Source organism: Gymnodraco acuticeps, unplaced genomic scaffold (genome assembly GCF_902827175.1).
Source record: "Gymnodraco acuticeps unplaced genomic scaffold, fGymAcu1.1, whole genome shotgun sequence".
NCBI classification, from domain to species: Eukaryota; Metazoa; Chordata; class Actinopteri; order Perciformes; family Bathydraconidae; genus Gymnodraco; species Gymnodraco acuticeps.
The window spans coordinates 379,117-395,180 of record NW_022990285.1 but is presented as its reverse complement, the minus strand read 5'-3'; the positions used below and the strand labels follow the sequence as shown (position 1 = coordinate 395,180).

Below are 16,064 nucleotides of genomic sequence, written 5' to 3'. Positions count from 1 at the left end.
GAAACCGCAGTTTATATGAATAATAGAAGCTTCGGACAAAAACATGAAAATCTCTCAGGCTTGTTTTAACCACAGACCATTTTCAGGCTTCTGACAACAAACACAATCAACAAAATGTTGGCTTGGTAAAATCTTTTATTCATGCTTTAAGTCATGTATGGGTTTTAGGACTCATTCCTGCTCCAATCTAGCAGTGTGAACTGAGGTGAAAGTTTAAATAATTTGAGAAATGTATTTCAAAAAGTATTTTCAATGTTGGTTAGCATTCAATAACCTGAGGCCATATCCTATGACTAGACTGCAGTTGTGTCTGATTCTAGGAATTTAGAAAATGATACTTTGTTATGTTTGTTATCTCTTCAGCTCAGTCGAGCTTTGCATTTGAATAGTGAATCCAATTCACATCAAGCGAGCCAGACGCTCCATCCAATCAGCCTGTGCAGCTCAGACACTGGCCCACATTCAGTCAATCTGGAGTAGAGAAGTGGAGCTCCCACATACTCGGCAGACTCTATTATGCAACCATTTCAAAAAACAGTCTTCGGATGCGCTCTACTGCTTTTCACCTAAACAAAACAACCTGTGTAGGTGCGACTTTAGGAAGCAATATCTGTTCCTCAGTAAGTCACACTTTTCTACATGTAAACACTGTATACTGTACATAATAACAGCACGGACAGTTTTCTGGAAAATGGATTTCACTTTAGGTAGCTTAGGTATCCGTTGAGGGGTTTAAATATAATACGAGTTTCTTAAATTAGCTTTCTTCTCTGTTCCAGAAAGAAGAATCAGAACAATTCAGTGGTTTCTGTGAATGGCTTACCGATTGTACTTAAATATCAAATTCAGTTAAACACCATTTTTTAAACTCTTTCCATTCACAACTGGATGTGAATCAGCAGCGATTATCCAACAGCTTTTGAACAGATCATTCTATTTGGTGGTTTAAAGCGGGCAGCAGCGCTATGTTTATTTATAACTAGCCATATTTGTGAATGTGAAAGGCTGACTGTTGATACGGATGCTTCATACCCAGTTATATCACTCTGGAAGAACAAATCAGGTCAGATTTGTCTGTTTGATAATCACTTCACTCGGTATATTACTAAGAACACTAAGAAACTACATATCTTTTGTTATGTTTTCATAAGAACAAAAGCTCCAGTCAAGATTTAGCAGGCATGCTATATTTTATTTAACTATGAATGCAGTAAGTATAAGTATCTATTCTAATATCATACTCCTTTAAGTTAATGGTCAATTTCCTAATCCCTAAACTGCGTCAAATAACTTTCCCAATAAGTGATGTAATAATCGGGACTAAGCACAGATGTTTGGTTCAAAATATGTTGCAATAATAACTTATAATAACCACTTGCTAGCCAAATAATCAATGAAAATTGAGGTACAGATTAAGTTCAGGGCAATATCATTATCATGCGACACCGGGGACAACAGATGGTCCAGAAAATGTTTACAAGAATACACTACACAGGTGCTGGCTAAACTGAAAATAGGGCAAGAAAGTGATTGTTTTCAAAGCAGCCATTTTGGTTTGCCATAGCAGGGCAAGAAGAAGGTCTAATTCAAAACGTTAATTAACCAGACCATTGAGACATAAAAGGAATTGGTATGCAACAGCTCTGTCATGGATGTCTGGCACGTAAACAAAAGGGAGGAACCACAGATAAACAACATCGCCAAATGTAGATAATGGCAATCAGTTGCAAAGGCAAACTGTAAAACGTGATGGTAGAGGCGTTCTCGTTTTACAAGGTGATTGTGATACAACCCATTCCATCAGAACTGGGCGGCAAGGAAACAGCTCAACGTTTAAGTTTATTTATACACTGAAACAGGCAGGGGAGTAACCATTTTAAATGTTTATGATCTGGAAAAGTGGATTACCTACCGCATGTACACTGGTACAGAACTAGCTCAGACTGCGGTCTCAGAAATAGGTGGACCAGATATCTCTAAGGAATCATTTTGTATCTGAAAATTTACCAAATGGCATATAAACTGTAGTTCAGTGGTGTTATGCAAAAACAAAAAAAACTATTAAATACCCTTACACTTCATAACAAATCATACCACTATTATGCTGAAATCAATATTAGCTCTTAGAGATCCAGGAAATAAATATTTGCATATTAATGCATATTGTGTTTGAATTTCCATGAGGTGTTACACCTTCCTACTAAGGAGAAGGGGCTCTAGCTTCCTCTTCCTGCTGTCTTAGTCTGACCCTCTTTAGCTAATTGGATTAATCTTGGGGCTTTAATTAGAACGATAAGGTGGTCAACACCGGAACAGGCTGTAGGAACAGGGACTTACTGTAACTCCCATAGGTTCACTTATTTATATTGAGACAACAAATACATATCACATGTTATATAACAATAGCCATTAATTCAGAAGTATAGTATTATCATTGCTTATCTCCTGGACTGCTATTACACTCTTATAATAGGCAGACTTTTACTTTTATCCATGGCTGGTGGACTATCCCTAAGGGTCACAACAACAGTATTTAGTAAAACCACAGATACTTTCTGTAGTGATAATGAATTAGATCATGGTTTTTGATTGTTTTAAACGTTGCATTTCATGTGTACATTCACAAATTCAGTGGTTTTGTTTGCGTGGATGAATAATGACAAACGATAAGTAACCTTTGTTGCAAGGATGTAACGTTAGCATATTAGACCGACTATTTGAATCTCGTTTTTTCTGTAATGTATTGTTTGTTGCATCAGAATGCATTAGCACAACATTCAGCCCCCTGAAGATCATGTGCTATGCGTTATTGTTGTTCACTAGTGTTGCAAATAACTTCTTGCGTGGTGTTTAAAACGAGTATAATAGTTGGCCTCACCCTCCATCTCAGCTTTTAGTGTATAAAATATCATGATGGATATTGTTTTTTGAACAAGACACACAAAGTTTGAAGCTAGTCTATAGTTTGCCCAAGAACCGCGACAGAAGCTTTACTTTTGACTAACACAGTTTATTTACTATAGCCACCAAGTCCCTGGAAGCTCTCCAATACATGTGAAGTTCTAGAGAATGTTGCATCCCACCTGCTTGGCCTAGATAATAACAATATGTATCACAGGTTAAGCCAATTTCAAGCTAATGTAAATGGCTTGAAGCAGTGTACCTGCCTGTTTCTTGCTGTTTTGAATCTTTATGATTTATTGCACTGACTGTAAGTCGCATTGGCTAAAAGCATCAGCTAAATGAAATGTTATGTATTCCACAAAAACCCTGAAGACCATTTGTCATTATCAAACAAATCAAACACTATCCCACTTCTAGACTAAATCAAACTATCAAATACTATTGTTTTCAATAGCTACAATTCATCACGCTGCCTCGACCTTTATGTCACGGTAGAGGATAATGCAGAAGAAAATCAGTACATTGATTTCCTAAAGCCCAGCTGTGTCTCTTTATTAATGAGGGGAATCCACAACACAGAGGAGGTAAACCCTGAACACTTTCCATCCCTCACTGAAACTCACTTCAGCCCACACAATGTAAACAGTTTACAACAGTTTAATATGGGACATACATAGCATGTCCTTGTAAAAGACCTGGGAGGTGGTGACATTAATCAAAAGTGAACACAGCCAGATATTATGGGCAAGGGTTTTCCCTCATTTCCAATTATAGAACTTGATATGCAACAGAAAGAACATTTTTGTTACCTAAAGTGAAAACAAATATGATACAGAAAAGAGTGCATATCGTTCAACAGAATACTGACTAATGGGATCAAACTTTTGTTACTTTAAAACATTTTTTTAAATTGAACTGTAACCGTGTGTATGTAGATGTTTAAAGCTGCGCGTCTGGAGCCCCTTATTCTAATTAGGCTACCGGAGTGACGTAACTGTGAGCGAAGAATAGGCTGTAGCAGCTCTGTGGTACCTGATAACAGCCAGTGCTGTGAGGATAGCGTGAATAAAACACAATTTACAATCGAACGACCGTACCTGGATGTAACAACACAGGTTCAAATATAATACGGACGCAAAATATAAAGCCACAAATATGGATTTCTTACCGTAAAAGGCATTTCGCGTTATCTGGCCACCCATTGCTTTATTCCTGTAGAGTCGGTTTATCGCCTGTATGGATTATTCGGATGCTCCCGTTGCACGCTCTCTGTGCGCTCGTGACATGATTGCACTTTCGCGTCCAAAAGCAGCCTCCTCGCGCTCCTGTCCTCCGAACAGATGCAAACACCGGAGACAGAGACCCGCACCTCCTCCTTGTTGTGAGCGCAGGGCCACATCCGTGAAGGCAGCAGGCAGCAGGCAACTCCCCCGCCCCCCCCCTCATTCACTGAGCGCTTTCTCCGTCTCGGGTCCCACTCACTCACACTGTCATTTACATAAAAGGTGGAGACTGATGGAGCGCGTTTAACGCTGTCACTGCCGCCGCACAGAGCTGCCACTGCTGGGCTATTTCTGGAGGTGTGGGGGTGACCAGGGAGAACATGTTATTCTTCAGCAGAGATGTACTAAATTCAGGGTTGGGAGGGGTCATGTAATTGATTTTATATTTGTAAGTTAATGTAATGCAATTATTAACCTTACTTACATTTACCTATTTTTTGTAATATACATTTTTTTTTTTTTTTGTGGGAAATCTTTACTCACATTTTTTATAATGATAAGATATTTTTTCATTTACTTTAATTGTGTCCTTTCATTGCACATTCTAACTTTTTGGTTTTACACATTATTTGTAGGCTATATAGTTTTTTTTATTTAATTCTGAATCTGATAATAAAATAAATGCAACTTGATTACTTTCCGTTACTTACGGAGTAACCTGCATGTATTAAATGTAATCCTTTTAGGTCATAACAAGCAATACATGAATACATGAAACTGTGGAGGCAGTAAGTTCCTCCGCAAGTTAAAAATGCAGACTGACTGAATGAGTCTAAACTGGATTACTCTGAAACTGATGGTGATGGCCAGCAATCAAAACGGGACAATTCCGACTATATTCAGTAAAATGAGTGGTCTTTTGGATAAAACCCTAGCAGTCAAGAACACGACATTTCCCTCCCCCCCCCCCCCCCCCAAAAAAAAAACGATTTTACGAAAAAGACAAAAAAAAGGTAAGATAGAGCACAATAAACAGGAAGGATTCTTCAAAACTTGGAAAAATAAAGGAGCTACAAGCTAAGCGTGGCTCCAGAAGCACCGTAGAGCGAGTGGTCACATTCTTTGCTCTCAGCACTCACTCTTTCACCTCTCATACTTCCTGATGTGCCTCAGGCCCCTGGCAGACAGACTGGGTGACCCCTCAGGAGTCAGGCCTCTGACTTGAGCTGTCATCACGTATCCATGGTGACCTCACGGCCCTCAATCTCAGACACCACAGTGTTGACTGTGGCCTGAAGCTAGAGGCTCTTAGAGCATGCAGGGAAGAGCAGCCTGAGCTATATGAACTATTGGAAATGGACAAAAGTATACTTGGTGAAAGTAGTATTGAGATCCTTTTGAGACGCTGGTTAATATTTGTGTTATTCACCCAATCTACAAGGGTCTGGTATATCCACATCATTATTGGAATTAAATAGATTAAAGCTATAATAAACTCTACACTGCTGTTGTCTCTGTCAACCTCCCACTCTAGTTACAATATGCAAACTATCTTCAGGCAATTACATTTCTGTATTATACCTTGCAATTTTCTACAACACATATCTACGTGGGTAAAATCTTATAGTGTGATGTACCATTTGTTACCATTTCTCTGATTTTATCTATATTTATTTTTATAAATCACTCAATCTTTTTTTTAGATCACTATTAATCTATTTAACCACCGTTTACTTAATCTCAATAAAAAGCAATATGTTCAAAATTCACAATTTTTCATTGCTACATCAGAAATTATCTCTATTATATATTCCATTTTTATTATAAAATAAGTTATGTAATCTCTAAAAGGGCCATATTATGCTTTTCAGGGTTTTCCATTTCCTGTGTTTGTTGTTTAACCAGGTGAAAATCCCATTGAGATCAACAATCTCTTTTTCAAGAGAGACCTGCAGGTAAACCTGTAATGTGTTATATAGGTTTTGTACATGCAAATGGTCTGCAAAGGCTAAAATATCTGTGTTCCCTTCAAAGGGAGTTTCTCTCCCACACCCACAGCTGCCTGGGATCCAACATCTCTCCTCTAGTCCATACCCTACCCAGTCGACCAGGAACTGTCTACATAACCTATGGATTAACCTTCAGTCGCGTTTTTTCTCGTTTTATTGCCATTGAACACGACTTTTGATCAGAATAACAGCTAAGGTGAGCATATCTCTGTGTTTTGCTCCCTAAAGCTACTTGTGTGTTGTCTGTATTTGCTTCCCCTGTCACAAGTTCAGATCGCTCAGTAATGATCCTTATATTTCTATAATCTGTGGACTCTCAGGATGTTATCTAAGCTTGTTTGTGAGGATCCAATAAGTATATCGATCGGTATAGCTAGAGTTCTGTGCTAACGGCCTTAATATTGTTTTGCCCGTGGCTAATTCAGAGGCTCAACGTTAGCTTTGAGGTTTAAAAAAAAAAAGAAAAAAAGATCAGTTAGCTGAGTTTCTTCCCGTTACATGGATATAAAACATTCATAGTTTATTAAATCTTAAGAAGCCCTCAGACACTTTTGCTTGCAGATGTTGTGGTTTCGGCCCCTTCGGCGGGTCCGTGGGATTTAAGAGGTTTTAAGTTCAAACTTTTAGCCAGCTCCCAGTCTAACAAGCTCTCATTAGCCCCAGAATCGATTAATGCATCCTGAGTCACAGTTTTATCATTAAGTTTCATTTGTACCTGAACACATTTTCTAGAAGGAAGGTCGAAGGAAGTCACTCGGCTCACCAGCGTCCTCCTTCCTGCTGATGAGCCTGATCTTTTGCCGAACAGGCTGCCAGAACATGACCCTGCTGGCCGCAGTAAAAGCACAGCCGCTCCCGTAGGCGGTGCTGTCGCTCCTCTGGGGTGAGTTTGGCTCTTCCGAGCTGCATCTGTTCCTCTGCGGTGATAGGGGGCGCTGGTCACTCTGGGAAGTCTTGGAACTCCTCCGCCAAGCGCAGTGCTCCCTTGGTAACTCCCGTCTGAACAGTGGAGTGGATACTGCATTCCCTCCTTTCTCCCGATGTCTTTCAGCTAGACGTTGGTCCACCCAGATAGCCATGGCGATGAGCGAGTCCAATTATTCAGGCAGCTCAAATAGAGCTAACTTATCCTTTATGGGATCCGCTAATCCATACAGGAACGCGTCAAAAAGAGCCGCAGAGTTCCAGCCACTCTCCGCTGCCAGGGTCTGGAATTTGATAGCGTAATGAGGCGTGTGGTGCAGTGGGTTGAGCGTTGGTGTTCGGATCCCACTGCAGTCAGCATATTGTTGTGTCCCTGGGCAAGACACTTCACCCCAAATTGCTCCTGTGGGGATTGCCCACAGTATTGAGTATGTAAGTCGCTTTGGATAAAAGCGTCTAATAAGTGACATGTAATGTAATCTGCTACTCTCCTCTGCCGCTGCTTGATGTTCACCAGGGCTCTCGCTGACTCTCTCCCGGGTGGTGTCTGGTCAAAAATCTTGCTCATGGTATCCATGAATAGCCTTAAAGACTGGAAAACAGGCGAGTCTCGGGCCCATTCTGCTGTTGCCCAGGCTCCCGCTCTGCCCGTTAAGTGAGACAATATGAAAGCAACCTTGGCTTGATCTGGCTGGTGTTTGAAATGGAGAACGCACTGTACCAGGAATGGACGACAGTTTCCAGAATCTCCGGAGAACTACTCTGGCGAAGTGAGGCGGAGCCTAGACGATGGCATGGGTACTTGAACGGGGATATCAGCAGACCCGACCTCCGCTAGACCGGAAGACTCTGCCGCAGGAACAGCAGGGTAAGCCACGAGGTGTGTGAGTATGTCTAGCATCTTCTCAGCCAGGTGGTTTATCTCTGTTGACACTGTAGACTGGAAGTTGTGCTGACGGGCATTTAAGTCTTGGACCCCTTGGTTAATAGCTGACAGCTGTCCCTCATGTTGGTGAAGGAGTGTACCCTGCGTCTGCAAGGCCGTCCTTAACGCTGTTGAATCGGCTGAGTCCATCTTGTTAGGTCAGTTTGTTCTGAAACGAAGGGCTCACAGGAACTCAGATGCACGATTCAGTTGACTTCAAAATATATTTTATTTATAAAATACTTTTAAAGCTACAAACAAAAGATCACTAGGTTCTACTAGGATTCTCACAATATCTCTAGGTTCTACTAGGTTGCTCAACAGATCACTAATGTTACAGACATGTACTCGACGTGGAGACAAGACAAACTGACAAAAGGAGAGAAGGGCTATATATACACACACACACACCATTTTTTTCTACAAGTACAACACTTTTTTTTACAAGTACAAAACTATGTTTTACAACGACAAAACTTTTTTTTACGAGTACAAAACTTTTTTTTACAAGTACAACACTTTTTTTTACAACTACAAAACCTTTTCTTCTCACAGCGGAATATTACTGCTAAAAGTCACGTGACTCACTCACGTGACTTTTGGCAGTAATATTCCGCCGTGATTGTGCTCATACACACTCACACATGCTCACTCACACATGCTCCAGGCAGCAAGGGGCGCTACTGAGTCCATTTGGACTGCGGGCGGTTGAGCAGAGCATGGAACAGCCCTTACCAGTCTGATGACAGGTGTTTCTAGCGATCCAGCGATCTGATACCCGCTATAGAGAACCGCAGTGACGCATCCTAAAACCCAGAAGTAAACTCCTTCCGGTTCGTTCGTCAAAATTGCAATGCAATTTCTCCATAGGATTTTGGAAAATAGCTCAAAATAAGGTCTGTGGTTGACACACATTTAAGAGACGGATCACGTTTTGTTCAGTCGGATAATTTCTCCCCTACTTTTATAATTTTTGAATCATAAATCTAGTCGCCAGAAGCAAAATGCTAACGTTATGCTATAAACGAACTACAGCAGGGTCGCTTCAACGTCACGCCAACTTAAGATCCATATTCAAACATACAGATTCTAAATGGTACAAGTTGAAGCGTTTGATTGAGTGTTTACGTGTTCGGTGTAATGACGTAAAACGGCCTGGACAACTTCTGTAGTCCTATTCAGCCACTTGTTAACAACCATCGTTTTTCAGACACGTAAACTCTTCAAAAATCAACAGTGGGGTCACTGCTGATGTATTTAATGTCATAGAACAAAACGTGATCTGTCTCTTCAATTTGTGTCAACCACAGACCTTATTTGGAGCTATTTTCCAAAATCCTATGGAGAAATTGCATTGCCTTTTGTCGAAGGAACCGGACGTGGTAAAAATGCTAACTTACTTCCGGGTTTTAGGACGCGTCACTGCGGTTCTCTATTAAAGAGCAACATAATGCATTTAGAGAATTAAAGAAAAACATGACACAAAATAATGTTATAGAGTATCAAAGGAAAAGGGCAGCTGCTCGAAGGACAATAAAATATACAAAAAAGAGAACATGGAGAGAATTTGGTTCTACCATTGACAGAGGAGTAAACTTAGGTGATGTCTGGTCCATGTTTAAAACACTAGAACCGCCAGAGGTTGCAGTATACCTAAAACAACCAATGTGTCAAATTGACCCGCTATTGATTTTCAAGGTACAATGTTCTTTTATTTATCATACAGAACAATGAGTTTTGATCGCAGAGGGATGAAACTTATACTAATAGAATCTGTGGACTCTCAGCTTTTCATAAGATATAGTTTGTGCAGATAGCATGAAATATAGAAATATCGCTACCAGTGCTGATTCAAATGCTTGGTGTTAGACGTGTGTTTTGTTTAGGTACAAATCTCTCCATCTCTAAAAAGCAGTCATTAAGAAAAAAGGGATGGAGATCTGGCAGAAAAGGTGGGAGAAAGACCAGAAAGGCAAAGAGTATCATAAAGTTCAAAAGACAATTACTATTAATATTTATAAAGAAAGAAACAGAAGGGAGGAAATCATGATAGCTAGACTCAGAATAAATCACACAGCATTGAATGGTACTCTGTATGTCATGGGGAAAAGTAACAGTGACAAGTGTAGGAACTGTGGAGTTAAAGAACATGTGGAACATATCTTGTTACATTGTGACATCTATAAAGCTGAAAGAGAAAAACTAAAGGATAAAGTTATTGAGGCAGAGAGGGAGTGGAATGTGGTTGGTATTCTGGGAACAGAAGGAGAGGGAGTAAGAGCTACCATGAAAGGCACTGTTTACCTTTCTGAGGGAAACTGGGGTAGGACAAATAATTTAACATTAGGTCAGGAAAGATCATAGATTTTTATTTTGTTTTGTTTTATTTATTTTATATTTTTTGTTGATTTATTTATCTTTTGATTAGATCATAGATACCTCCATGAGTTAAGACAGTGGTTCCCAAACTTTTTCTGTCAGGACCCCCCTTTGGAGAAAAGTCGGGGCCCCCCCAACACAAGTCAGGCTCAGTGGCGGCGCCAGAGGTTTATTTTGGGGGTGCTGTGGGGTAGCTTGACATTTCATAGAGGGTGCTCAAACATTAATGTATCGGTCGCTACAGTGGAATTTTCTACTGCTACAATCCCCACGCATATACACAACGTACCCGCAACTGTTACAATGAAGGCTCGATAATCAGCTCACAGCATATAGGTGTAAAGTGCTATTTTTATAGGTGGTGTGTGGACCTCACATAGGGGGGTCCGGGGGTAAGCTCCCCCGGGAAGATTTATTTTTAAATATTGAAGTTAAAAGCATCAATCTGGTGCACTTTGAGAGCAAAATGAAGAGATCTATGGATACATCTCTCAACACCCATTTGAAACAGAACTGTTTACTTTTTCTTTATGGATATTTTACAAATCACCCTTTTAAACTTTATTCTTGTTTTACTGTCATATAGTATTTCATACCTGCTTTTAATTTATTCTCTTATTTTTTTATAACTATAATGATCATATAAACGTGTGCCTCGGAAATAATTGTTTACATTAATGGTGACCAAAACGTTTGAGACCCACTGAGATAACACTGAGAGAGTCCTTTAGTTCACTGAATAGAATAGAATAGAATTCCTTTATTGTCATCGCACCAGGTACAACGACATTTAAAAAAGCAATCCTTGCAGTGCATTTCCACATAAAACGAATAAATATATAACTATATAAACATATACACACATAAACATATGCTCACACATCCATACCAACATGCATACATGCCCGCACATAATTTAAATACAGTTTACAATATATCGATCAGTTAATAAATTAATAAAACTATTAAAAAGTAGTGCAGTTGCAAGTTGTAACTGTGTGTGTCCTAGTTCAGCGTTTGACGGTGTTCAGTTCTCGTATGGCTCTGGGGTAGAAACTGTTTTTCAGTCGGTTTGTCCTTAAATTAAATGACCTGTAGCGTCTACCGGAGGGCAGAAGAGCAAACAGGAAGTGTCCAGGGTGTGAAGAGTCTGCAATTATTTTGCCTGCTCTGTTGAGGCAACGTTGGCTGAAGAGTTCCTCCAGAAAAGGCAGTGAGCAGCCAATGACCTTCTGGGCTGTGTTGATGACCCTCTGAAGGGCTTTCCTGTCCTTTTCTGAGCAGCTGGCACACCACGTGGTTAGGCAATATGCCCGCACACTCTCTATGGAGCAGCGGTAGAAAGACACCAGAAGCTTCTCCTCCAGGTTGTTTTTCCTGAGGATCCTCAGGAAGTGGAGTCACTGCTGGGCCTTTTTCACAGATGTTGTGGTGTTGATAGACCAGGATAGATCATCAGCAATGTGTGTGCCAAGGAACCTGAAGGCAGGAACCCTTTCCACACAGTTGCCGTTGATGTACAGTGGATCTGGTGTTGTGCTGTTTTTCCTGAAGTCTATAATGAGTTATTTTGTGTTTATGGAGTTCAGAACAAGGTTATTATCTGAACACCACACTGCCAGTCTCTGGATTTCATCCCTGCAGGCTGACTCATCTCCTCTTGTGATCAGTCCAACCACAGTTGTGTCGTCCGCGAACTTGACGATGGTGTTGGTGCGGTGAGTGGGGGCACAGTCATAGGTGTACAGGAAGCAGAGCATGGGGCTCAGCACACAGCCTTGTGGTGAACCGGTGCTGAGTGTGAGGGTGGAGGAGAGGTGAGGGCCTATTCTCACTGTCTGGGGGTGGTTAGTTAGGAAGTCCTTAATCCATTGGCAGATGTTTGGGGAAAATCCTAGGTCAGATAGCTTGGAAACCAATCTGCCCGGGATGACTGTATTAAAGGCAGAATTGTAATCAACAAAGAGCATCCTCACATAGCTCCCCTGGTGTTCAAGGTGGGACAGTGCACTGTGAAGAACAGTGGTGATGGCATCCTCTGGAGACCTATTTGCTCTATACGCAAACTGATTTGGGTCGAAGGTGGGTGGGAGAATGGTTTTGATATGCTGTAGGACCAGCCTCTCGAAACACTTCATGATGAGCGGTGTGAGTGCTACCGGACCGTAGTCGTTGAGGCTGGAGATGATGGTTTTTTTTCCGCAGGGGGATGATTGTGGCAGATTTCAGGCACGAAAGGATGATGGATTTGGAGAGAGACATGTTGAAGATCTTTGTGAAGACCTCCGTAAGTTGGTCTGCACACTCCTTCAACACCCTTCCCGTCACGCCATCAGGGCCTGCAGCTTTCCTCGGGTTCACCGCTCTGAGCACACGCCTAACGTCATGCTCCTGCACAGTGAGGGTGTGACTGCTGGATGCTGGTGAGGTTGTTGTGTCTGTCTCTACTGCATTGACCTCAAAACGAGCAAAGAAACAATTAAGTTCCTCTGCCAGTGAGGCGTCCCCGTTAACCGTTGTGCTGTTATTGTTCTTGTAGTTGGTGATGTGCTGTATACCTTGCCACACCGCCGTGGATCGTTGTTGGTGAAGTGGTCATCAATCTTCCTCTTGTAGGCTTCTTTGGCATCCCTGATGCCTCTCTTCAGGTTGGCTCTAGCTGCACTGTATTGAGCACTATCACCAGACCTGAAGGCGATGTTTCGGCCCTTGAGGAGAGCTCTGACCTCCTTCGTCATCCAGGGCTTCTGGTTGGGGTATATCTGAATACGTTTTTCAACAGTCACATTATTCACACAGTTCTGTATATAGCAGAGTACAGTTGATGCATACTCCTCCAAGTCCTGAACCTCAAAAATATCCCAGTTAGTCCTTTCGAAACAATCCTGTAGCTGCGAGCAAGCCCCTTCAGGCCATGCTTCAACAGTCTTTGTGGTGGGTTGAGTTTTCCTCCTGATAGGGGTGTATGCTGGGGTTAAAAGGATGGACAGATGATCTGACTGCCCTAGATGTGGTAGTGGTACAGACTTAAATCCCTTCTTAATGTTTGAATAGGCCTTATCCAGTGTGTTTTTACCCCTGGTAGCACATTTTATGTGTTGTACACACTTTGGGAGAACTGTCTTTAAGTCTGCATGGTTGAAATCACCAGCTATGATATGGGCGGCTTCGGGATATGTGCTTTGTTGTGAATTGATAGCACTGTGCAGGTAGCGTAGCGCTATGTTAGCATTAGCATCTGGTGGTATGTAGACAGCTGTTACTATGACAACGGTAAACTCACGACGGAGGTAAAAAGGCCTGCATTTCACTGTCAAGTACTCCAGGTCTGAAGAGAAATTACTGTCCATGATTATGGCGTCCTTGCACCAGTTGTTATGTACGTAAATGCATAACCCCCCTCCCCTGCTCTTACCAGAGTCAATGTTTCTGTCCCAGCGGTATGCTGTTTGCCCCGCTAGCTCAATGGCTCCGTCTGGGATAAGTGGGTGTAGCCATGTCTCCATTATGATCAGAATGCAACAGTCTTGTATGTATTTATTTTCAGACATCTGTAGGTTTAGTTCATCCATTTTGTTGAGGATGGATCTGGCGTTCGTGAGAAAGATGCTGGGTAGCGGTGGTTTGTGAGGTTGTCTCCTTAGCTTAGCTAGTTGACCGGACCAACAACCCCCGCTTCTTCTTCCTGCTCCTCCTCCGCCTCCGATGCCTGGTGGAGCCGACAACAATCTACGGAGAGCCCGGTGTCCCGGCTATCTCTTCCGGTATATTGTGGGAATGCGAAAATGCACTTGTTATCGCCACATTGCACTGTAATCCTATCGTGAGTCTCTCAGTCTGACAGGAGAGGACTCTCCTCCACTTTGTTGTTGAAAAAACTCCTAATATCCGTTAGCGTAGCTCGCTAGCACCAGAAGCTAACAACAAAGATCTCTGGTACCCTCTCTCTCGCACACGCACACAAAATGGCTCGTTTCACACACACACACAGAACCGAGCTTTAATGAAACACAGAGACCCAGACGTAATAGTACTATACTGTATCATATTATTTTCGAATCAATAATTTTTCAAATTATGATTTTTTTTTTTTAAATCTTTTTTTTAACATTTTTTAATAACCATTTTAAAGATGCGGCCATGAAATAACAACTCATATTTCTCGCATCAAATGACATAAAAACGCATTTTAATGGCTAAACTAACTTTAAAATAGGCATTTTCCACCGAGAATAAAACGAAGTTCGGCCATGTTTTTTTTTTTCTGCAGGGAGAAATTTGAAGATCACGTGACATAGACGACAGCCAAATAGAACGAATGGTGAAAAAAAACGGGGTTTGTCAAACAGAGCACATGGTGTAAACGATAGCTGGTGTAAACGATAGCTGGGGATTATGGGTAGTGTAGTGTCTTCTGCCATCCTTTACTCCGAAAACATATTTGTTTCTCCGAATCGAAGGGGAAAAATACAAAAGCATTGCACACAATTTAAACCAATCAATGTTGTGTAATTAACAAGGATAATCTGGTGTTTTTTAGTCGATGAGTAGTGCAGATATCACTGTAAAATCAATCGACAGTAAGGGGAATACTTACTTCCGGGTGTACAATTCTCCGTTATCCAATGGGAATGGACGCTCACATTGCCTTTAAGGGCAGCCGACACAAACGAATGCCGTGTTTCCATGAGCGTCAAATCCCGCCGCAGATGGGAATACATTGCAATCATTTGAAAGCTATTTGCGTCCCTTTATGAAGCTGAAGGAGCCTAGGAGCGTCACAACTGCACGCCACGGACACTGACCAAACGTCGCTCCTGGACGATTATGGAGTGAGAGTGTGTTGTTCAAACACTGACCCAGATCGCTGGATCGCTAGAAACACCGCTGTGATCAGGCTGGCAAGGGCTGTTCCATGCTCTGGTCAACCTCCCGCCTTCCCAATGGACTCTGTAGCGTCCCCTGCTGCCGTGGAGCATGTGCCCATAGATATATATATATATATATCTATGCCGGCCACGGCGGAATATTACTGCCAAAAGTCACGTGAGTGAGTCACGTGACTTTTGGCAGTAATATTCTGCCTTGAGAAGAAAAAGTTTTGTACTTGTAAAAAAAAGTGTTGTACTTGTAAAAAAAATGTGTGTACTTGTAAAACCTATGCTGAATTTGTCTCTGAAACATGATTCATTAGAAAAATGTGTTTATTTGATAGATACGTTTTTTCTTTGCAAAACTAAATGCATTAGTTTGTAGATGGTGTTTTGTATTTGCAAACCACATTGGGTTTGTTAGTGAATCATGAGGCATTTGTAAAACCTGTTTAGTTTGTTTGTGGAGTTATGGCAGGAAATTAGCTCCATAGATATGGACCAACGATGTTGTTGATATGGACCAACAACAAACAAAAAACTCCTGCACACAAGAATGTTTTGCATGCTCATGTCACATGAGCACAGCACAGGAGAGCACCAGTTCTTTACAGACTGTTACAATTATGTGTGGAAATGATCCATCCATCCATCCATCTTCTCCCGCTTATCCGTGGTCGGGTTGCGGGGGTAGCAGTTCCAGCAGAGAGCCCCAAACTTTATTTTCCCTGGCGACATCAACCAGCTCTGACTGGGGGATCCCAAGGCGCTCCCAGGCCAGAGAAGAGATATAATCCCTCCACCTGGTCCTAGGTCTACCCCTTGGTCT

The 16,064-nt window shown here is 41.6% G+C and overlaps 1 protein-coding gene across 1 annotated transcript in view; it reads right to left on the bottom strand.

Annotated features, from left to right (window-relative positions):
- The window catches only part of neurl1aa (neuralized E3 ubiquitin protein ligase 1Aa), a 50,117-nt gene extending 45,749 nt beyond the window's left edge, over nucleotides 1–4,368 (bottom strand). Inside the window, exon 1 of the mRNA XM_034221816.1 lies at nucleotides 4,073–4,368. Within this exon, the coding sequence (XP_034077707.1) occupies nucleotides 4,073–4,106 (34 nt within the window). The 5' untranslated portion in view covers nucleotides 4,107–4,368. The remainder of the gene's footprint in view (nucleotides 1–4,072) is intronic.
- Between the last annotated feature and the right edge of the window lie 11,696 nt (nucleotides 4,369–16,064).